The sequence below is a fragment of the Myxocyprinus asiaticus genome, chromosome 18, assembly GCF_019703515.2.
Source record: "Myxocyprinus asiaticus isolate MX2 ecotype Aquarium Trade chromosome 18, UBuf_Myxa_2, whole genome shotgun sequence".
Taxonomy (NCBI): domain Eukaryota; kingdom Metazoa; phylum Chordata; class Actinopteri; order Cypriniformes; family Catostomidae; genus Myxocyprinus; species Myxocyprinus asiaticus.
In genome coordinates this window covers 4732714-4757315 of record NC_059361.1, presented here as the reverse complement: position 1 = coordinate 4757315, position 24602 = coordinate 4732714, and the positions used below count along the sequence as shown (strand labels likewise).

The following is a 24602-nucleotide window of genomic DNA, read 5'->3' as shown; positions in this document are numbered from 1 at the left end:
AATCATATGTTCAAATGTACGTCTGTTTGCGCTTCGGTGACAGCTCTACACAGCTGTGCGACAACGAACAAGGAGAAAATAGACTTTGTTTTGAATCTGTTGAGTGTAAAGACAAAAATTGTTTTAGAAAGTATCTAATTAGTACTGTGATTTTTTTTAATGAAGTTATCAGTAAAGTAATCTGATTACAATTTTAGAGAAGTAGTTAGTCATTTGTAGTGGATTACTTTTTTAGTAACTTACCCAACGCTATTTATATAATTCTTTATATATAAATTATAAAATAAATTTATAAAATGTAAAAAATATGTTGTACAAGTAAGTTTGTGTGGGGTGTTTACTTTGTGCACTAGCCTGCTGTTAAGATGGTTCATATATCAATATAGGCGAATATCGAGTGTTTTTATGTATTTTATTTATTAAACATTAAATATATACATTTGCAAACATACACATAAAACATCAAAATAATCATTACAAATAAAAATATCCAGTCCAGTCCCCAGTGACAAGCAAATTTCATTAAAGAAAATATGAGAAGCATTTAATGACACAATAATTAATAATAAATAACACAAATAAATGTAATTTATATAAGGTGGGGGGAGGGGGGGAGACAATATTTCATGATTGTTTTTCACACTGTGGCGCAGTAGCGGCGAGCGCGCGCACGCGCTGGAGTGACGCGGCGGCGCGCACGTGACGTCACGCAACCGGCTTTTCTCTCTCCGCTCCTCCTTGCGCACTGGTCTGCAGACATGGCGAACGTCGCAGACACCAAACTCTACGACATCCTCGGAGTATCTCCCTCAGCCACCGAAAACGAGCTCAAAAAGGTAGAAACAGCAGCTCGCGACCGTCGCATCACATCATTTTTTTTTTTAATCAAAGATGCGCGTGACGCTGCATGTTTTTCCAGGTCGCATGAGATCCTCCAGTGTGGCCTTTGTTTTTGGATTTGGCGAGAGATCTGAAAGAGCCATGTTCAAATGTGTCGTTTTCATACTGTTTTTAATAGCTTTAAGTGTGCTTTATTTGAATGCTGTGGAGAACACCTGGCAGGTGCTACAGACAGAAGCTGAAGGTGCTTCTTGCAGTTCAAGAGCATAACAGTGGATGAGAAGAACGCAAGGAGATGCTTAACTTATCAGCTGCTTTGCTGAATTTGAGCTATTATCTGATATGCAATGAGTTAAAGAGGGTTAATGGATGCCCTGTATTGTCAAAATCCCATTTAAATCCATTTTAGTATAGTAATAGTATCTTACCACTAATTAATTACATATTTGTTATTGTATTTCAGGCATACCGAAAATTAGCAAAAGAGTACCACCCTGATAAAAACCCCAATGCAGGTGACAAGGTGAGTTCTCATGTTAATGGAAATGTGAGTTGTGAAAGCTATTAATTAAATTGAAATAAATGTTGAATATGCAATATTTGTTGCACCAGTTTAAGGAGATCAGCTTTGCATACGAGGTGCTGACTAACCCGGAGAAGAAGGAACTGTATGACCGGTATGGGGAACAGGGCTTGCGTGAGGGAGGCGGTGGTGGAGCTGGAATGGAAGACATCTTCTCTCACATCTTTGGTGGAGGTTTGTTCAGCTTCATGGGCGGCCAGAGCAGCAGGAGCCGAAACGGCGGTCGGCGGAGAGGAGAAGACATGATACATCCACTCAAGTAAGCCAACAGAACGTTTGTCTTTACCTGAGAATCAAGTTAAACAGGGTCACTATTCTGTGCATGACCTATTTTAAATGTGGGGTGGTGGTGTGGCTTTATGGTAAAGTCACGTTAAAACTAGTGCTGTCAGTCGAGATTAATCGCATCATTTTTCGTAGCTAATCGCAATTAATCACAGATTTTGAAAGTGTTGAAATTTGACTGTCTCTATATACATTTCCTGTCAAAATGCATTTATTTCCTTTTAAGGAAAGAAAACGGAGTCTGGGTAGCTCGGCGAGTATTGACGCTGACTACCACCCCTGGAGTCGTGAGTTTGAATCCAGGGCGTGCTGAGTGACTCCAGCCAGGTCTCCTAAGCAACCAAATTGGCCCGTTTGCTAGGGAGGGTAGAGTCACAGGGGGTAACCTTCTCGTGGTCACTATAATGTGCGGTTCTCGCTCTCGGTGGGGCACGTGGTAAGTTGTGCATGGATGCCGCGGAAAATAGCGTGAAGCCTCCACACGCGCTACATCTCTGCGGTAACGCGCTCAACAAGCCACGTGATAAAATGCGCGGATTGACGGTCTCAGACGCAGAGGCAGCTGAGATTCGTCCTCCATCACCCGGATTGAGGCGAGTCACTACGCCACCACGAGGACTTAGAGCACATTGGGAATTGGGCATTCCAAATTGGGGAGAAAAGGGGAGAAAATAAAAAAAGTAAAGAAATATGTAACAATATAATGCTTTATTATCATTTTCCAAACAAAGCCTTTCACAGTATAAAGATAGAAATGACCTAAAATAGCACCAATTTTAAGTAACATTAAACGTTTCCCAAAGTCTAATTAGGAGGTTGACTAATTGAAAGAACTAGTTTCCCCACATTGGTTGCATATTCATTGTAATAGGCATTAAATCTCTTGAACTCTCATCCTCCACAATATTAATCTGCCGGAAGACTGTGGCTATCCGCATTGTTACAGCAATCAATCACGTCAAAGCGTCAGTGCCAGACTCGCAAAAATTGATAGAAATAATTTTCACACAGTAAATATTGACGTGGTTTATTTCACTCTTTGTTTAGATTATCATAGTTTTAAACATGTAATAATTAGCATTTTTGTAATAGATTTTCATAGTTTAATAATGAAAGTCTAGGTCAAGGATAAAACCGTAAAATCTATACATAAAAGGCTTTCGAAAAGTATCAGAAATAAATGATGAAAGCCTGGTTAAAAGTCAGTTATAATGAGAACTTTATATAACAGAAAGAAAAATGTTCAAAATGTTTCGCTTGTGAAAGCAGAAACATGTCTTTAATTATTTTAACTAGATTTTTTTTTTTTTCGGTATTTTATTTTTTCAGCTGGTAATAGTTATCGGCCAATTATTGACCAAATTAACTGTTAACATCTATAATTTGCAAGCTATTATTTATGCCTTATGTAACCCCTTATAAGCGCTTTACAGATATAATAAGGGGCAGTGGTGGCACAGTGGTTAAGGCTCTGGGTTACTGATCAGAAGGTTGGGGGTTCAAGCCCCAGCACTGCCAAGATGCCACTGCTGGGCCCCTGAGCAAGGCCCTTGACCCTATCTGCTCCAGGGGCACTGCATCATGGCTGACCCTGCACTCTGATCCCAGCTTAGCTGGGATATTTGAAAAAAAGAATTTCACTGTATATGTATGATAAATAAGTGAAAGTTAATTATAATTAAATACATCATATTAACCTTAGACATCCTTCCATTTACATACAGTATGTGTTTTTAAGCAAAGAGTTCTTTTGAGCAAATTATGGGTTTTCGTTCACCCATTTAGTCATGCTGTCAACTTTTGGGCCATGTGTAATGTTTTCACAACCAATCAAAGATTTAGTGACCGAGTTAAAGATTTGACTGTTTGTTTATTGTAATAAACATATGAATCCATGAGAGAGGAGACCATGCTACGAAATCAGTTGTCACATGTAATATACAGTAGGCAGATATTAGGCATAATCTATTAATTAAGAATGTGGAAATAAACATGAAATTAGACAACACAAACAAGACCAGCACTGACTGATACACAAAACACAGAAAGATAATACCTGTACAGTTCAGAAATGAAAAATGTAACAGGTGTTTTATGAAGATGATATGAAGTAGGCTAGACTGTTTTAAATGAACAACTCTGAAAATAATAATAGCCATAGTGATTTTGCTTCTTTTCATATCGAACGCCATTAGCATGTCAAATTAATGTTTACATTTTGAAACGGTGCCTAATTAGATGTTTACTTGCATTTTGGATACTGAGCAGCTTCGATTTCCAGCCATGTGCATAACCGGGGTTTAAAAAAAACGTTTATTACGTTTCATTCAGTGCTTCATCTCTAAAGGCGAAATAATGAGAGAAATGCACCTTTTTACTGTGAGAACAATACTTGCGCTCTTTCCATTTACGAGTGTTCATGCACACCAAACGGTGTCTACGCTGCATGGAGAGAGATGGATTTACAGTCCAATAGAAAGACACTGTGGATTTATTGTATTCCAATGTGTGGAATTTTTCACCAACATGTTAAAACGAAAAAATGTGGGAATTTCGCACACTGTGAACATAATTAAAATGTTGCGCAAGACATGCAATCCCGCTCTGAAATTCATGAAGTGTTTTTTTTTCCCCTGCAATTTTCTACACATTGGTAATTGATGCCACTTAGTAAAGACCGAGGACAGTTCTAGGAAAACGTGCTCTGTGTCCGCACGCTCGTGTGCTCGCGCGACTGTGCCTTGCACTCGCACGTCTTTGCGAGCTAAATATTATCACGCTCGCTCGTCTCCGAGTGTTCGGTTAAGGCCTTTGCACACCAAATGCGAATGTTCGGCACAATTTCTCACCGCGATCAACATTTTGAATTGAAACAATAGATCCGTAATGAGCCATTCTCACCTGGAGCGAACATTCGAGCTGAATCGCACGGCGACAAAGCGAACCTTTTCTTTACAGTGAGTGTGTCGATTTTTTTCCCTTTGTCTGAAGAAATGCATTGACCAATAATATATAAGCTTTAGATCATGTGTCAGAAGCCTTGGCAGTTACCAGAACCAGAGCAACAGGTGGCGCTAAAGCACAGAAAGCTGTTTTGACCAACAACATTAAACACTGAAGTAACTCGAGGAACAAATCCTGAAATACAGCAGTGAAGATGTTTATTTCATCTGCATCAAATGCCTTAAAAACTGAAACATATGGGTTCTCTTAACATGTAAATGATATTGCTGCATCACTGCCTTGCATCCCCTTTAAAGATTATCTGATCTTATGTGGATTGTCTTCATAATTTATTCCTTATTGCTGCATTGTTTGGCCTTTGCATTTTATCTTACGTGAGTTCTCTTACGTCTTTAATATAAAATATATCGTGGCATCTTTGCCTTTGTATCACTTTTTAAATAAACAACTTTACGGATCTTAAGTGTTTTTCTTCGCCAAACATTAATAATATATATTCGCCTGATTCGCCTATCATAATCGTGTCATGTTTGGTGTGTAAAGGCCTTTAGAAGCCTTTGTTCGCTCCGTGTAATTTCTGTGCTCTCTCGCTTGTTGTCTGCTTGCTCTAACGTTTTAAATGCAGCACTGGCCCGATTGGGCAAGTGGAAGTTCTAGCAACTGGCCCGAATCTCTCTCACACTGGCCCCGGGCCATCGGGCAGTCCTTATTGTCGAGCCCTGTCATCACTGCTTTGTATTACAAACATAATTGTGTTCTCTTTTGAAAGAAGCCACATGAAAGTTGGTTGTCCAACAGGCAGAATTAATAAAAGTCATGAAGAAAAATAGTTAGAATAGCTCAAATTTATTGTAAAGTTATTGACCATTTATTTCCATAACATATTTATATAAAATAATATATGATACTGACCTTCTTTGGGCATGGAAACACAATGGAGCTATAGCCACAAGTCTGATAATGTTCTATTTAAAATTTGAGGATAACTTTAAAACTCTGAGTTATATGAAACATTTTCCAAGACCATGTCTTGTGATTATGACCGCATGTAGCATGTAGCTAAATGCAGAATGGTAAACAGGACAAAATACATTAATATAATCTTTTAGTGTATATTTCTTATTTCCAATCATAATCGTGTTGTTATAGCAGTGTATTTTACTGATGTCATGTGGATTCCATTCATATAATGAGGCAGAAAGCAGATTATTTATAGACTGCAGCTGATAGCAGATGTGCAGCTCTTCTGCACTGGCAGCTATAGAATTGTAAGTAAACCAGGGTTGCCAACTTTGGATACCAGACTGGAGTGAGATTTTGATGCCATGGCCAGGGCCGCATTAACGAACAGGCAAATCGTCGTTGAAGCCGAGGGGCCTGTGCCCGTGGCATCTTAATGTGTGCCTGGACATATAGTGTGCGTACTTGATAATAGTACACCTTATATCTTTAATTTCCAAAACCAAAACAAGACCTCATCCAACCCTACAAGGCAAATATTTTTCTTTCTTTTTTTTGGCTCACTTACGCCAATTTACCTACCTTTCACAATTTCAAAACACCCATATAAATCCCAGGGAGTGTTGAGTGACTTCAGCCAGGTCTCCTAAGCAACCAAATTGGCCCGGTTGCTAGTGAGGGTAGAGTCACATGGGGTAAACTCCTCGTGGTCGCTATAATGTGGTTCGTTCTTGGTGGGGCGCGTGGTGAGTAGAGCGTGGTTGCCGCGGTGGATGGCGTGAAGCCTCCACATGCACTATGTCTCCATGGCAATGCACTCAACAAGCCACATGATAAGATGCACAGGTTGACAGTCTCAGACACAGAGGCAACTGGGATTCGTCCTCCACCACCCGGACTGAGGCAAATCACTACACAACCATGAGGACTTAAAAGCACATTGGGAATTGGGCATGGGAGAAAAAAAAAAAAAAAAACACCCATACACTATGGCACAACCAGGGTTTTTTTTGGGTCCAAAAATGGTCTTCAGTGGTGGCTGAGGTACCAAGCTCACCCACCAGCTCAAAGTTGGTTGGTTACATATTGCAATGAATTTCTATATAACAGAATTACTAAACTGCATTTCATGTTTTCATTGGAAATCTGGAACTTTTTGAATTTTACAATTGTTTTACTTCAAGATGCTATGGGAAATCAAATTAAATTAACTTAAGACCATATGTTTATAGGGCTAGTTATAATATTCTGACGGTGTACATACAGTATGAGTGGGCCACTTTATTATTATTATTATTTTATTTATTTTTTATTTTCTCCCCTCTTATTTGGAATGCCCAATGCGCTCTAAGTCCTCGTGGTGGTGTAGTGACTCCGCGTCTGAGACCATCAATCCGTGCATCTTATCATGTGGCTTGTTGAGCACGTTACCGCGGAGACATAGCACGTGTGGAGGCTTCACGCTATTCTCCTTGGCATCCACAAACAACTCACCACGCGCCCCACCGAGAGCGAGAACCACATTATAGCGACCACGAGGAGGTTACCCCATGTGACTCTACACTCCCTTGCAACCGGGCCAATTTGGTTGCTTAGGAGACCTGGCTGGAGTCACTCAGCACACCCTGGATTCGAACTCGCGACTTCAGGGGTGACAGTCAGCGTCAATACTCACTGAGCTACCCAGACCCCCAAAAAAATGGATTACTTGGTAAATATTGATCCGTGGCATTTAATATTTTGGCTTTCACCATCTTTATTTTTCTTCAGAAAAAGTATTAACAATATAATATTGTTTATAAAACAAAATTTTGGCCTGTCATGTGTTCAACAGATCCAATCCATATTCAGTGGAAATTATTTATTGTTAGAACAGTGAAAAAGATTTTGTACCTCTTTGTACATTTTTAAAGCATAAGTAAAACAGTGATCTGATGACAAAATAAGGTAAGTGGCAAAATATCGGTATCGTTATTGTTCTTTAGGTTTTTGTTAAAATTGGTATCAGACCAATTTTTTTTATATCGGTGCATCCCTAGTTGAAATGATGGTTCCACAAAAAAAAAAAGAAAAAAATACAATACATTTTAAGCCAAGAATATTGTGAAAAGGCTGAAAATAGCAATACCTTATTTTGCTAAAGAATATTGCCAAGCCTGCAAGTTGTTTTACATATGAAAGTATCTGAAAAAACCTTGAATATAAATGATTGTGAAAAGTGCTTTTTTTATTCCTGTCAGGGTGTCTTTGGAAGATCTTTACAATGGAAAAACAACTAAACTGCAACTCAGTAAGAATGTACTCTGCAGTGCCTGTAATGGGTGAGTGTGTTTTGTTTGTTAGCAACATTTTCTAGAGCAGCTACCAGGTTAAAATCATGATATTACACTTGCTGTAGAATTTACCACAATTCCTCTCTCTCTTACTTAGTCAAGGGGGTAAAACTGGGGCTGTGCAGAAGTGTGCCACATGTAGGGGACGTGGCATGAGGATCATGATCAGACAGCTGGCCCCCGGTATGGTACAGCAGATGCAGTCTGTGTGTACTGACTGCAATGGAGAGGGTGAGAATTCAGTACTACATTTGTTTGTTTTTATATAGTGAACATGATGGGTGGTGGTCCAGGCTGATCCAGGTTTGATGCTTGTTTGTGTTTGTAGGGGAGGTGATCAATGAGAAAGATCGCTGTAAAGAGTGTGAGGGCCGTAAGGTGTGTAAGGAGGTGAAGGTTTTGGAGGTGCATGTGGATAAAGGAATGAAACATGGACAGAAGATCACATTCACTGGAGAGGCAGACCAGTCGCCCAACACAGATCCTGGAGACATTATACTGGTGATGCAGGAGAAAGAGCATGAGGTAACACACACACAATGTGGTCAATAGTAGTCTAGTACGCCCATGAACCATCTGATGCATATTGCAAAAAGAGCAAATGATCAGTTCCAATTTGATCGGAGGCCTTATTTCTGGGAGTCAGGAGGGTGCACAGGTCTTTTTTAGTCTGAAGGGGTCATTCCATGTCAACTCAACCAGATTTAGTTTTTGATCATTTTTAACTGGTGAAAGATAAACATAAATGATGATGAACGCCAAAATATTAAATGCAATTATTTTGTAGAGGGGGTTCAAAATGACAGTTTTCACCCATAAATCACTTATGATTTATGAGGAAACTACAGGTCAAAAAAATAACCTATTGTGTTTTTTGGACACAACAAAATGGTGATTTTGACATTAATGTTTTTTAGTACTGTCAGTCTATTAAAATATTTAATCACGATTAATCGCATGATTTTTCATAATTAATTGTGATTAACCGCAGATTTTGAAAGTGCTCAAATTTGACTCTATATATACTTCTTTTCCTGTCAAAATGCATTTAGTTCCTTCTTAGAAAAGAAAACAGTATGTAACAATGTTTTTTTAACATTTCAAACAAAGCCTTCCACAGTATTAAGACAGAAATGCACTAAAATTGCACCAATTCAAACATTAAACATTTCCCAAAGTCTAAGTGGGAGGTTAACAAATTGAAATATCTAGTCTCCGTAGTTTGCGTTTTCATTGCAATGGGCATTAAATCTCTCTCATCCTCCACAATAGTAATAGTGCCTGTTCACTTTGCTAAGGCAATTGTGAAGCCGCATTTATATGATTTTACTGCTACTCCACATGAAAAGCGCTTGCAGAAAACGTCTTGTTTTGCTTTAGCACTGGCACTGTTTACGTATCGATACTTCATCCGAATTGTCTGGAACGCGACACCGGGGAATGCTGATGCTTCACTCCAGCAGGAGTCCCATCTGGGTTTGTTTGGTACAAAAAATGCGTTTAATTTAATCGCATGCATTTACACGTTAACAGCTCTATTGTTTTTGTGTAATTTAATAAATATACATTTCTAGTTTCAGCATTTATTTGTACTTGACCTTTGTACTTCATACCATGTATATAGGTAAGGAAAAATATCTATATGTTAAAGTATCTTGATATTTTTACTTGTGATATTGTATTGATATTTGCACACCAAATATCAATATTATTATTTACATTTTTCTAAATTAATATTGCGGTGATGGGAAAAAATGTTCTCTGTGCCAAATTGATCTTGGAATTCAACAACAGTCCCTTAGAAGGTGCCGTTATATTGCTTTACGCATAATCACCCTCCCTTACCAAAAGTTATTATGATTCTACAGTAGTAACATTAACTGAGGTATTTTGACAAAAATGTTAGTATCATATGAAATAGGCTAACCTTTTAGGTGAAATCTATTATACTTTTGTGTATTGAAACTGTTGTAATGAATAATGTTAATAAAAGTGTTCAGGCTACTACTGTGTTCATAAATACTATAATACATTTTTAGAAAGACTAGCTACATTGACCTAACCATAGAAATAGGGAGCCATTATGGTCTTACTATATGCTTATGGCTTTGCATTGTACATATATATTAGGAAATAAACTGGCCTTATTTTGTAAACTGGCACTTTTATATTAACTTAACAATTAATTTGGTGATTTGGAAACTTAAGTCTGATGAAGATGAATGAGAAACATTGAGTGAAAAATGCAATGTATTGTAGTTTTGAATCGCAATACACCAAAAATAGTCGTAATAATATCGTATCATGACCTAAATATTGATATTATATCATATCACCAGTTACCTTGTGACTCCCACCCCTAATCTGACCAACATTTGGTTTTTGACCGTTGAAAATGGGTAGAATTTAACAATTTAGCCACATTGAGAGCCCCATATTGCTGGGATTTTACCACATAGGGCCTTAAAAATGTAGATACAAAAAGGAAAGTTTGTTCTGAACTTGCCACGATATCATCATTTTCACACCAGTGCGGTGATCAAGTTCAAACCAACTAACTGCTGCTAAGTGGTACTTATGGGATAATTTTCATTAAGCAATAGCCTACACAATAATGCAAGGCAGCTTGATTTCAAATTTTGAACTTTATTTTTATTTATTTTAACTAAAAATTCAAATGAAACTGAAAAAATGAAGTGTAATTAAAATGTTTGTTGTTCAACGTTTTGAAAGGTGGCTTTTCAACAGTTTTGAAGGGCAACAACTTTTTGGCAATGAACCTACTTCATCCGTGCATTCTCTCCATCATGGGCTACCGGTCAGGATATTTCGTTGTCTGGGCAAATACATCACTTATTGTGGGTTGTTGCGGGTTTAATGTTGGTGTTTTATTACCTTTCATCCCAGGACCCAGTTTAGCTGCTTCGGATAAATAAATTCGTTTTGTTCCCTCCTAGGGCTGGATGATATGCAAGAAATATGTTCACGATATTTTTATAAAAAAAAATATATATATATATATATATCACAATATCCAATTACATCATCAACCCCCCTATTTATTTATTTAAAAATGAAACACTTAAACCAAGGACATAATAATAATAATAATCACTGAAATATAAATCATGGTTCGAGGTGAATGTTTTTGTATTATTTTATGTTTTAATCACAGATGTATAGGCTGCAGAGTTGCGCTCACAATGAACTGCTCTGTGGAAATAAAGCGAACTGAAGCTGAGATGGTCTGAGGTCATATGCAGCATTCTCATAGACGATACAGTTCTTGCAAAACATTTTCAGAAGACTGAAACAAAGAAAGAGTGTGAACCATTTACATACGTGTGTTCCACGAGACTGCATGCCTTCAAACAAACAGAGCACGCATAGACGGCTTTTCTGTAATCTGTTCTTAATAATTTAATAAAGTGTGTTTCTTCAAGCGCGTGTCTGTGTGTCTAACAGCATTTCTTGTGTCATTCCGAATCCAAGACATCTTACAGTTACCCACCATGCACCTTATATTCGCTAGCTGCAATTAAACGTCTTCTGTCAGTGCACGTACTGTGTAATTTGATATGTTGGTAAAGAACATCTGGCTTTCATTGCATTATTTAGGTTCATTTATCAAGGGACGCAAACTCTTCATTAGGCAACTATTCTTTATTTAAGGCTAATCTATTCGTTGGATTATTGTATTGATATTGGAAGTTCCATTAATAATGTTTCCCCCTTTTACACATTATAAAATTTCACACCGGTGTTGTCCTTTGCACCGAGTAAAATGGGTAACACCTTAAACCGTGGCAACCATATTCTGAACCAGAATCTAAAAGGTTATTAAGATATCTTTAGTTCTTCTGGAGTTATAGGCACTCCAACTTTGGAAAAACAACACAAATCTTTTTGTTTGTTTGTTTGTTTTTTCATATTTGGACTCACACCATTGGCATATACTGCAACAAAGGCTGCTGAAGTCAACTGATTTTAGTAAAAGATCGACCTATCTCTGAGTAAAAATAAAATCATGACACTGACACCTTTCTAAGGTTATTTTTTTCACCTGTAGTTTTGCTCTAAAGTCATTTTTACCACCCTCTACAAAATAATGGATTACTTTATTTATTTATTTATTTATTTATTTAGTGTCCCCTTTTCTCCCCAATTTGGAATGCCCAATTCCCACTACTTAGTAGGTCCTCGTGGTGGCACGGTTACTCACCTCAATCCGGGTGGCGGAGGACAAGTTTCAGTTGCCTCCAATTCTGAGACGTCAATCCGTGCATCTTATCATGTGACTCGTTGTGCATGACACCGCGGAGACTCACAGCATGTGGAGGCTCATGCTACTCTCCGCGATACACGCACAACTTACCACGCACCCCACTGAGTGCGAGAATCACTAATCGTGACCACGAGGAGGTTACCCCATGTGACTCTACCCTCCCTAGCAACCGGGCCAATTTGGTTGCTTAGGAGACCTGGCTGGAGTCACTCAGCACACCCTGGATTCGAACTTCAATACTCGAAGCATCGATACTCACTGAGCTACCCAGGCCCCCAAAATAATGGATTACTTGGTAAATATTGATCCGTGGCATTTAATATTTTGGCTTTCATCATCTTTATTTTTCTTCAGAAAAAGTATTAACAATATAAAAAATCTCAATGTTCGTGAAATTTGGTTGATTTGACATGGTACAACTCAAAGTCATTTCCAGGTTACTGTGTTGAGTGCCTCTGAGAACAAACTAGTCCCTGTTGTTTCCAGTCTTTTATTGCGGGATCATCCATTTTAATGAAAATTATCTATGGTAAATATGATTTGTTCTAGTTTTGCTCTGCTCTGAAATTATTTAACTGCCTAGAAAACACTCTTTTTGACTGCAGTCTCCATAAAATGATGAATGACTCGAACAGTCGTGGAAATTCATTGGTCAGAAACAGTGGGAACCCTGATTTCAGATTTACCTGCCCTTAAATGTCACAAACAGTAAAACAAATTGTGGTCATTTTACATGTTGTTCAGACGACCCCTTTTCCTGTCTTAAGTGGGTCAGAATAAGCTGTGATGTGGACCAGACTTAATACTGATAGTTAAATGTCTGGCTACACAAGACTGGGATGTTTATAATAATTATAATTAATAATTTTCTTTATTTATCACACATTATACATTTTTTGCACATATACAGTGAAATTCTTCTTTTTCACATATCCCAGCTAGGCTGGGGTCAGAGTGCAGGGTCAGCCATGATACGGCGCCCCTGGAGCAGATAGGGTCAAGGGCCCAACAGTGGCATCTTGGCGGTGCTGGGGCTTGAACCTCTGACCTTCTGATCAGTAACCCAGAGCCTTAACCGCTGAGCTACCACTGCCCAACATATACAGGGTTTAAAATGAACATTTTGGCTCAGTAGCTACTGTGGCTAGTAGTTTCAAAGGTCACAAGCCACTCAACATTTTCACTAGCCAAAATGCATCGCCTCGCAAAAAGTCAACATTGCAGGAAAATTGTTTTTAATAAAACATTACCAAAAACCAAAACATTTTTTAAGGATGATGTCCATTTTAAATAGGATGATGTCCTGTTTATAATGAAGGGGATGTCTATCAGTTTGATGGGTTTGAATTCCTCCATATAGAGCTTTACACTAGAATGTTCTCTGTAGAATTCAAATGGGTCACATAAGTTGAATGGTCTCCGCCGGCCGCGCTAATATCGAGTAAAGACTGACTGAATCTTGGAAGTTTCGCTCTGTGCTGTCCCAGAGCTCTAGTAATCGTATCCCTAGAGCACGCTGACCATACGTGTCCACTGGTGTGTGTGTCCAATGTTTTTAATTCATTCCGATTAGAATCCACCTTGCGAGCGTGCCGCAAGGCTCCCATTGGAATGAATTGAAAACACTCGCTTCACTTCACTCACCACGCGCCAGTGGACACCCAGCATAATATGCACTGTGGTGGTTTGCGCGAAAGCACGCTTTATTCGCCCCGCACAGATGTGTAAGTTAGAAGAGGCATGAATACCATAAAATTTGCTTCGCCAGTGGCTCCGAGTCGCCTGACATTCATGGACATTTTAATGCAGGAAAAACCCTGAAGACGTCACCCGCCGAAGTGGCTGGTAAGGGCGACGGAGTTACCCGCCACTACCGATTTTTACCCGCCAGATGTTAATTTCAAACCCTGTTTATAAACAAAGTGAGAAGTGAATTTCGTCATCAAGTGTCATCTGTGTTATCCTTTTGTCTTTTGCGTAGGATTTCCGTCGCGATGGCAATGACCTGCACATGTGTCACAAGATTGGCCTGGTGGAGGCGCTCTGCGGTTTTCAGTTTACGCTTGCGCACCTCGACGGACGACATCTCGTCATCAAATACCCCCCTGGCAAAGTCATAGAGCCAGGTGAGTGAAACGTGGCTGCTTGTGTCTTTTTCAATGTGAGTGGCCGTTTATTGTCATGATAATACTCTTGTGTTGCGTTTTCAGGTTGTACAAGGGTCGTCCGAGGGGAAGGAATGCCTCAGTACAGAAACCCATTTGAGAAAGGAGATCTGTACATCAAGTTTGAAGTCCAGTTTCCAGAGAACGGCTGGATCAGCACAGAGAAACTAACGGTAACTAACACGTGTAGCAATACTCCAATAAGCATAGAAATATTTGTTAAAACAGTCTAGATTTAACTTTTTACCGATACTGTTTGGTTTTGAATGAAATGTGTATAATCAAGCATGTATGTGTCTGTATTTACGCAGGAGTTGGAGGATCTGTTGCCGTCACGTACAGAGGTCCCTGTCATCTCGACTGATGCAGAGGAAGTTGACCTGCAGGACTTCGACCTCAGTCAGGGGTCATCTAGCGGTCAACGACGTGAAGCGTACCACGACAGCTCCGACGAGGAGGGGGGTCCACATGGACCAGGGGTGCAGTGTGCCCACCAGTAGTCACAGAAGGTGTTTTTTTGGAAATGTAAAGATTCCCTTTTGTCGGACAGATTCAAACATCATATAGTATAGTGGACCGAACACACACACACACACACACACACTATCAAGAGTCACATGGATTATTTACATTCAGGCTACACTCAGACATGCAAACCTACATGCACTCATACACTGTAGCATAACTACAGGCAAAGCAAAATAATTTATTCATCACTACTTTCATTTCCATTGTAGAATTTCACAGTATATATGCTCTCTGAATAAATAAAACTTGATATTAGAGGGAGGCAGACTTTGTGATTTAAGAAATAATTAACACGCATACATTTGTTAAAGAGTGACTGAGGTGGCGTTTACTGGAGTTCATTAAAGATGTTCAAATGTGTTTCGTCAAATGTTCAGGAATTGTTAATCATTTTGCATTATTACTTCGGAAGTACTTACACGTGGGCAACAGTGGCTATCAAAGTGATATACAACACACTCTGTTTGAGATTAAAAAGATGCAACCAAAATCTCAGTGTTTTATTGTGCTCATTGTATACAATAAAGATATATGAGTCATGCATTTCTTTAATTATTTGTCAAAGAATCACTACAGTGATCTTGTAAAATCAACAGCAAATGTGTGCATGCATTGTAAGCACTAATATAGACCTGTAGGGGGCGCTTTTTTATAAATGGTAACTAAGAAAGTGCTTGAACCATGAACACAAGTTGCTCTCATTCAAACACAGTTACTTCCGTGATTAAACATCAATAAAGTCGATGAATGTTTGGAGTGTGTGCTCTATCATGTGTACGTTTGTGTTATTCGTCATTGGTGTTTTAGTAAATTGCTCTAGTTTCCTTCCTTGGCTTCAGTCATATGTTGAGCTGTGGGTGCGAGTAGCTCCTTAAATCCAGCTGTTCCTATAAACCCAAATCAAAAAGATTAGTGCAGCATTCTTGTATCGTAACCTTTTCTGTTGAAGGGTTAGACCAAAAATGAAAAACCTGTCATCGTTTACCTGTCGTATATTCGTATTACAGCGTCATTTTTATTTGTATAGCGCTTTTCACAACACACATCGTTTCAAAGCAGCTTTACAGAAACTCATGCGTTAACAGAAAAATTAAAATTGAAACTGTAATAGCTATAATGTCTTACAGTGATCCTTGTGTAGTTTGATTAAATATGATTGTGAAATGTGTATAGAAATGAAATATTTAAATAATAATTGTATTTAGACCCCCAGTGAGCAAGCCGAAGACGACTGTGGCAAGGAACACAAACTCCATAAGATGTTGGAGAAAAATAACCTTGGGAGAAACCAGACTCACTCGTGCCACCACCCCACAAGATCCCGCCCTTGGCAACTGCCCATGTCGCCCATGCCTAAATCCGCTCCTGGGAATGACTATACATAATTCAGTATTAAAGCTGAAGTGTGTAAGTGTTCGGTGTTACAATACTTTCTCCTATCCCAGCTTAATATGCTGAGACAGCCATAAGTAAGCCATTCATAGGTTAATTTTCTTGAAATCTGTAAGCACTGTCTCTGTGGCGCTATATAAATGCCTTTTGTTTTGGGTGACCGTCTCAAGAGAGTCAATAACACTGACCAATGGTGTGAGTTTGGGGGCAGGACTGTCTGCTCAATCAACATCAGATGGGGGGGCATATTCAGAAAATGTTTTGAAACATTGTTTCATTTGAAAACGTTTATTTTTGCAATTCTGTTTTGTGGCACTAGTGCCGCAGAAATTACATACAGTAAAGCTGAAGAGCTTTAATAACCAAAGTTCAACACAGGTTAACACAGTGTCTTAAAATCAGTAAGAATCACTTACAGACAGAAGCACCAATAAAACAAAAGTCTTATGCAGTTTGCAGTACAAGATTGTTTAAATAGTAATGTCTCAACGTTTTGAGCTATAAAGCTAAACTGTTCCCGAAGGGCAAGCAATTTAAAGTCTACATGAAACACTGTTCACAACTCTCACAACTTCCATAATCTGAAGTAAACAATGAGTAAAACAGGGAAATCTTAAATGAGAAAAAATGTAGGGGTTAAACTTGATGATATTCACCAGAAATTGACTGGATCGTGAAAAGTGGGTGTTCCATACCAGAGTAAAAGGGATTCTTGGCAAACATATTTTTAATAACATACACTGGTGTCCACAATAAAACCAGAAATTTGTATTAAGAAAGTTAAAAGGGTCAGTGTTGACTTTAAAAACATATTTTGGTTCATCATATCTCAAGTTTATTTGGAAAGCACATATCAATGAGACTTAGACTTTGTAACGTTAAGGAACTGATTTGGATCCATGTGACATTTGTGGGCCTCATGAGTTGCCGTGGATAATTTTAGGGCATTTTTCAGGGGCGATACAGTGGGCGTTGTGTTCTACCAGTCCGGCTGGGCACTGGCATCCTGGCACACAGGGTTTAAAGCAGTGAGCCTCGATCACACCCAACGGGATGTCTTTATTAAAGCACGTCTTAGGGCAAGGCAGCCCACATTCATCAAACACATAACCTCGTTCCAGTGGACAACCAATAGCTGTAGGGATGGAAAAAGAAAGAGAGGACAGGGGTTACACTATATAATAAAATCAACTCACTAATCTTTAACCCTCTAAGCTCTTGAGAAAAAAAATATATATATGGTGACCAACATAAAATAGGTATCATTAGAAGCTCTACTTTCCAATGAATGTAGGCATTATGACCAAAACTGAATGAGTGCTTTGAAATTTGAAGACGAATCAGAAGTGTTCCTTTTTTGAATTTATTACAAAAGTTGTACTGTACATATTATTGATATTAGTAAAAAACATCAGACTGATCAAATAGCCATGTGCCATATGTTGTTGGAAAGCTCCCAAAGAGTATATTACACCCAGCCTAATTGTTTTACTCACTCTTTGACATTTATGTTGGTGTTGCTTATATGCCGCGTTTTCGCATATAACTTAATGGAAAATAATTGGAACATAAAATATTACATATCATTACTTAGAAGAGGTGATTATCTATTAAACGAGCCCCACAAACAAGGTAATCGGATGCATAGATCATTAGATAATCCACAAGAAACACAATGTTGCATATGACCACCAGGAGATGGTGCCAAGTACATGACACAGACTCAATGATGACTCAAATGGCACAGAATGAAACTCATTCTGTTAAATCTCATTACTAAAATCATGTCTGCATGCTATGCAAACCTTTAGTCATTGTTGTGTTTGCATGTGTAGTTAGTTCTTATGTACAATTATTATGTTTCATTTGTTTGGAGAGGCATTTGGACACTATGATAAATTATTTTTGTAATGCTATAACTTTTGATTGCTTTGTCGTATCAACACACAATTTTTCTCAGTTACAGCTGATAAGATTGGGAACAAAACAAAAGCAGTTTTTTAGAGCCAACGTATTTACACCCAGAGATATACAATGTCAAATAAGAAAAATAAGAAATAAAGTACATTTTGGGCTAAAATTGTTTAGTTTAATCTGATTTTTTTCAGAGGTTTATTAAGTTGAGAGTCTCAGAATGTATCATAATCTATATCATTATAAAATGATATAGATACCAAACACTTTTTTTTTTTAAGCCTTTTATAAGCCTTTAATTTTGGGTATGCCACTGGAACAGGATCTTTAAAAACACCCTCAGAGCTTAAAGGGTTAATAGAGCGAAACAGTGCCTGCCCACTTTTTCAGCCATATCTGCTCTGGAAGAATTATTCCCATTGGTTTATTCCATGGGGATTTCACAAAATCGAGTTGTATGCCATGAAACAAACCAACCAGCTCCGAGGTGAATCACAACAAACTTTGATTTGAAGCAAATAAAGTATTTGAAAATCAGACAAAAAGACAAAGGTAATGTGTACTTCTTTAATGAGGGAATGAACTACAATCCCATGAAGCATTTCGAATTATGTAATAGAATTAAAAATAATGGAAAAACATAAAATTATTGATTTAAATTTGTTTAGTTTATATTTTTAAAGTATATTGCAATATATATATATATATATATATATATATATATATATATATATATATATATATATATATATATTCACCAGGTATTTTACTATTATAAAAAATATATATATATTTAATTTTTTTTGGATTTTCTCCCCATTTTGGGCCCAATTCCCAATGCGCTCTAAGTCCTCGTGGTGGCGTAGTGACTCGCCTTAATCCGGGTGGTGGAGGTCAAATCTCAGTTGCCTCCGCATCTGAGACCGTCAATTCACGCATCTTCTCACGTGGCTTGTTGAGCACGTTACCGCAGAGATATAGCGCGTGTGGAGGCTTCACGCTATTCTCTGCGGCATCCACGCACACCTCACCACGCGCCCCACCGAAAGCGAGAACCACACATTATAGCGACCACGAGGAGGTTACCCCATGTGATTCTACCCTCCCTAGCAACCGGCCAATTTGGTTGCTCAGGGGACCTGGCTGGAGTCACTCAGCACGGCCTGGATTCAAACTCGCGACTCCAGGGATGGTAGTCAGCGTCAATACTCGCTGAGCTACCTAGGCCCCCTTAAACACATTTGTTTTTTAAATCAAGTTGAAATAACATGAACTGATGACTTCAACAGAAGCATATACCATTGATTAACAACCTCAGAGCTCATGGTAGGTCTGTCTTTATAGACCAATCCTATTGTTTCCAAAAATTTCAGCGCATGCGCTGTAAGTGGTGGCAGAAAGCTGAAAGACTGTTGTGTTAGATTTGAAGATTAGACAATTAAATGAAAGTACAACACAAAACCATCATACAAATATTCTTAGCTATACAACTATTATAATGATATGAGTTAATAACATGTATCTGTAATAATGTTTACTTTATATGTTTGCTGCAAAGCAGTCAGCTGAAATGATCTCCTCAGTCCAGTCAGCTCTGTAAATGACTTGAAGCAACAGCCGTCTAGAACCCTCAAAATCATTGACTGTTGTGCTGAATTTTTGGGTAAAATCAAAGTGCGGCCAAAGTTACAACATACCGTGATGAGTTCGTTACACTTTTTCAACGTTCAAATTTAATTAATGATGAAGAAAATCCAGTTGAAACTCATAAAATAAATAAATGGACACAGATGTTGTTGGCAAGTGCTGACCCAACACAGTACCAAAATTTGTTATTGTACGAAAGTAATAAAAACATGTTCAGACATTGAAATGTATTATTATTTATGCAAAATGATTAACATTATAAGATAAATGACAATTTTTATTTCTATATGTCTTTTCAGCAACAAATGATTTACCCCCCCCCCCCCCAAATAATTGTGATCGGAAAAAAACATGTTTATACTCGTTTCTTTTTGAGGATGAGTGCATGTCACAGGAACTAAATTTATATAATTAAACTCAATATACCTTCTACCAAGTGACATTGACAGAGTTTGCAGCAAAATACCGTAGAGTCTGATTGGACGTATGGCTTTGGACATCAACACAAAAAATTCTGTAAGTGTTTTCTCCACTCCCTTTAAAGTTCAATGGCCTATTAATTTTGCAATCCTAATTAAACGCAATATAGTTGCATTTTATTATTTGCATTCAGCATTGTTTTTCCCTGTTTTCCTTCCAGAACAAATCTGCAACTTGGTGAGAACCAATGCACTAAACTATAGCAAGTTTAAAAGGGTTCATCTACAGTTATTGTAACTCACCGCAGAGTGTAGGTGATCTCCACTGCAGGATAACTCCAGCTTTGCGGCACTCAGACGCGTAAGCCTCCAGCACGTCACACACACACTCGTCCATGTTGGAGTCGCAGGCACACAGATCATACACACATGAAGCGAAGAACATCTCGGGCGGCACCACCTTATGGCAGCGCTCAAACATGGGCGACTTCAGCACGGCGCAGTGAGCGTTTGCTGTCCTCTGTGCCCTGTAGCCTGCCTCCTTACACGGGTTGATGTTCTGCGCGTCAGGACACTGAACATTAGCGAGAGATCCGCTGCCCACCTGCAAGAGGGGATAGAAATACTTTTACTCAGAAAACCTAGTGAGCTGCCTTGCTGTGCACTGCCTACTTTGGCAGCATCCTAACTCAGATGGAACTGATTTGAAACACTCTAAATAGGCAGCAACTAGGGTCAGGGCCGGCACTAGCTATAGGCAGACTAGGCAATTGCCTAGGGCCTCCGCATTGACACGGGCCTCCAAAAGACATGTGAACTTGGTAGTTAGCCTTTTGCTTGCATTTTTGGGTACAAATTATAATGTGCGAATAGAAATTTTAACCCATTCGCATGTGTGTGGAAATTTTCATTTCTAGCGCTTGGAAAATCCACAAATGACGCCTATTAACAGCGTTGCAACAAAGGAAATGTAAAATTAGTCTGATGTCTACTTTGATATCGCAAAATCTCAAACACATTAGTGCATGGCCATGGACGTGTTTTAGGGGTCGAGGTAATGTTCCATCTGCGCAAACATCAATTTTATGTGCTGTATGCAAAAACAAGAGCAGCAGAAAATGAGTCGATCAAGTGAGTACTGTATCTAGATGCTTGACTTATAGAGAACGAGCTTAAAGATGGTGAACTTTGATTCAGAAACACTGAATTCAGCATGTTTCTTAGAGAACATGCAATGTGCTCCTAATAGGCTATTCATACTGTGTTAGTGGTCGACAGATAAGGGGTTTTCAGTGGTCTATTTTAAAACATTTATTAAAATGGTTATATTTATTATATTAGTATTTATTACAAAGTTGTAGGGAATAATAAAATGCATATTCTTTGGTGTGTTGGAGCTTTAGAAATGGCTATACTTTATCTTAACATTAATATTAATAGTAATAAAAGTATGTCATCATATAAAATGTGTTATGGATATGGGATTGTTTATTTTGCACTCTCTTATTTTTTTAGTTGCTGTTCTTGTAAAACACTTAACAATTAAGACAAAGAAGTGTCAAGGATATTTAAATTTGATCAGTGCTAAAGGTTTGTCTCAATCTCAGACAGCATGGAATATCCACAGACCATTCACAGCAAGCATGATGCATATTGCAACAAAAATGGCAAAAGATTTGTTTTTTGTTTTTGCCATTTAATCTTTTACTAAAATTAAAGAGTACTGCTTGAAGCAGATTGTGTGATTAAGTGAATATTTGAATAGGTTACCACTTTGTGGCAGGTCGGGGGGCCTCCAACATAAATTTTGCCTAGGGCCTCTTAATGCCTAGAACTGGCCCTGCTTAGCGTGACTCCAAATGACACAATGACACAACACTCCAAAATAAAAATATAATTTATTTTTACTTAGATTGAACTATTATTATCTACACTTTTTAGCACTAAGTGAAATTATCATTTATTATCGACATTTCTCTCAATTTATCTATAAATAACATCATTACTCTTGGAAATACCCATTTTGGCATGGAATTTCAACTAGTAAAAAATGCAATGCATGTAATGCATTTTCATTAGTAGAATTTCACAATGATCTGTCATTCACTCCTGTTCAAAACACAATTACAGATATATACACATACAGTATCTAAATAATTTCATACCAGCTGGAATTTCTAGTAAAAATTTCTAGTAGTCCATTTCATTTTTGATATCAATAATTACATTGTTACTAGCGCAAATGTCCATTCTGATATCAACAATTGAATTACAACTAGAAAATTTTTTATTTTTTATATCAATAATTACATTGTTACTAGCGCAAATGCCCATTCCTGATATCAACAACTGAATTACAGCTAGTAAAAATGTTAATTTTTTATTTCAATAATTACATTGTTAATAGCGCAAATGTCCATTCCTAATATCAACAACTGAATTACAGCTAGAAATTTTTTATTTTTTATATCAATAATTACATTGTTACTAGTGCAAATGTCCATTCCTGATATCAACAACTGAATTACAACTAGAAATTTTTTATTTTTTATATCAATAATTACATTGTTACTAGTGCAAATGTCCATTCCTGATATCAACAACTGAAGTACAACTAGTAAAAAATAGTTTTTTTTATATCAATAATTACATTGTTACAAGCGCAAATGTCCATTCCTGATATCAACAACTGAATTACAACTAGTAAAAATTTTAATTTTTGATATCAATAATTACATTGTTACTAGCGCAAATGTCCATTCTGATTTCAACAACTGAATTACAACTAGTAAAAATGTTAATTTTTAATATCAATAATTACATTGTTAATAGAGCAAATGTCCATTCTGATATCAACAATTGAATTACAACTAGTAAAAATGTTAATTTTTTATTTCAATAATTACATTGTTAATAGAGCAAATGTCCATTCCTGATATCAACAACTGAATTACAACTAGTAAAAATGTTAATTTTTGATATCAATAATTACATTGTTACTAGCGCAAATGTCCATTCCTGATATCAACAACTGAATTACAACTAGTAAAAATGTTAATTTTTTATTTCAATAATTGCATTGTTATTAGCGCAAATGTCCATTCCTGATATCAACAACTGAATTACAACTAGTAAAAATGGTCATTTTTGATATCAATAATTACATTGTTACTAGCGCAAATGTCCATTCCTGATATCAACGACTGAAGTACAACTAGTAAAAATTTAAATTTTTAATATCAATAATTACATTGTTACTAACGCAAATGTCCATTCTGATATCAACAACTGAATTACAACTAGTAAAAATGTTAATTTTTTATTTCAATAATTACATTGTTACTAGTGCAAATGTCCATTCCTGATATCAACAACTGAATTACAACTAGTAAAAATTTTAATTTTTGATATCAATAATTACATTGTTACTAGCGCAAATGTCCATTCTGATATCAACAACTGAATTACAACTAGAAAATTTTTAATTTTTAATATCAATAATTACATTGTTACTAGCGCAAATGTCCATTCCTGATATCAACAACTGAATTACAACTAGTAAAAATGTTAATTTTTTATTTCAATAATTACATTGTTAATAGCGCAAATGTCCATTCCTGATATCAACAATTGAATTACAACTAGTAAAAATGTTAATCTTTTATTTCAATAATTACATTGTTAATAGCGCAAATGTCCATTCCTGATATCAACAACTGAATTACAACTAGTAAAAATGTTAATTTTTTATTTCAATAATTACATTGTTAATAGCGCAAATGTCCATTCCTGATATCAACAATTGAATTACAACTAGTAAAAATGTTAATTTTTTATTTCAATAATTACATTGTTAATAGCGCAAATGTCCATTCCTGATATCAACAACTGAATTACAACTAGTAAAAATGTTAATCTTTTATTTCAATAATTACATTGTTACTAGCGCAAATGTCCATTCCTGATATCAACAACTGAATTACAGCTAGTAAAAATGTGAATTTTTTATTTCAATAATTACATTGTTAATAGCGCAAATGTCCATTCCTAATATCAACAACTGAATTACAGCTAGAAATTTTTTATTTTTTATATCAATAATTACATTGTTACTAGTGCAAATGTCCATTCCTGATATCAACAACTGAAGTACAACTAGTAAAAAATAGTTTTTTTTATATCAATAATTACATTGTTACAAGCGCAAATGTCCATTCCTGATATCAACAACTGAATTACAACTAGTAAAAATTTTAATTTTTGATATCAATAATTACATTGTTACTA

General features: G+C 37.1%; 2 protein-coding genes across 2 annotated transcripts in view; one reads left to right on the top strand and one right to left on the bottom strand.

Annotated features, from left to right (window-relative positions):
• The first annotated feature begins 673 nt into the window (after positions 1–673).
• LOC127456273 (dnaJ homolog subfamily A member 2-like) lies at positions 674–15711 on the top strand. The gene is made up of 9 exons (XM_051724684.1): positions 674–836; positions 1304–1363; positions 1453–1682; positions 7873–7953; positions 8063–8196; positions 8294–8490; positions 14232–14376; positions 14461–14588; positions 14727–15711. Exons 1-9 carry the CDS (start codon positions 759–761, stop codon positions 14913–14915), a joined length of 1242 nt encoding a protein of 413 aa, XP_051580644.1. The 5' UTR covers positions 674–758; the 3' UTR covers positions 14916–15711.
• Positions 15712–16597: 886 nt separating this feature from the next.
• The window catches only part of LOC127455822 (kielin/chordin-like protein), a 90547-nt gene continuing 82542 nt past the window's right edge, over positions 16598–24602 (bottom strand). Inside the window, exons 48-49 of the mRNA XM_051723976.1 lie at positions 20619–20919; positions 16598–17470 (exon numbers count right to left, since the gene is read on the bottom strand). Coding sequence (XP_051579936.1) covers positions 17253–17470; positions 20619–20919 — 519 coding nt within the window. The 3' untranslated portion in view covers positions 16598–17252. The remainder of the gene's footprint in view (positions 17471–20618; positions 20920–24602) is intronic.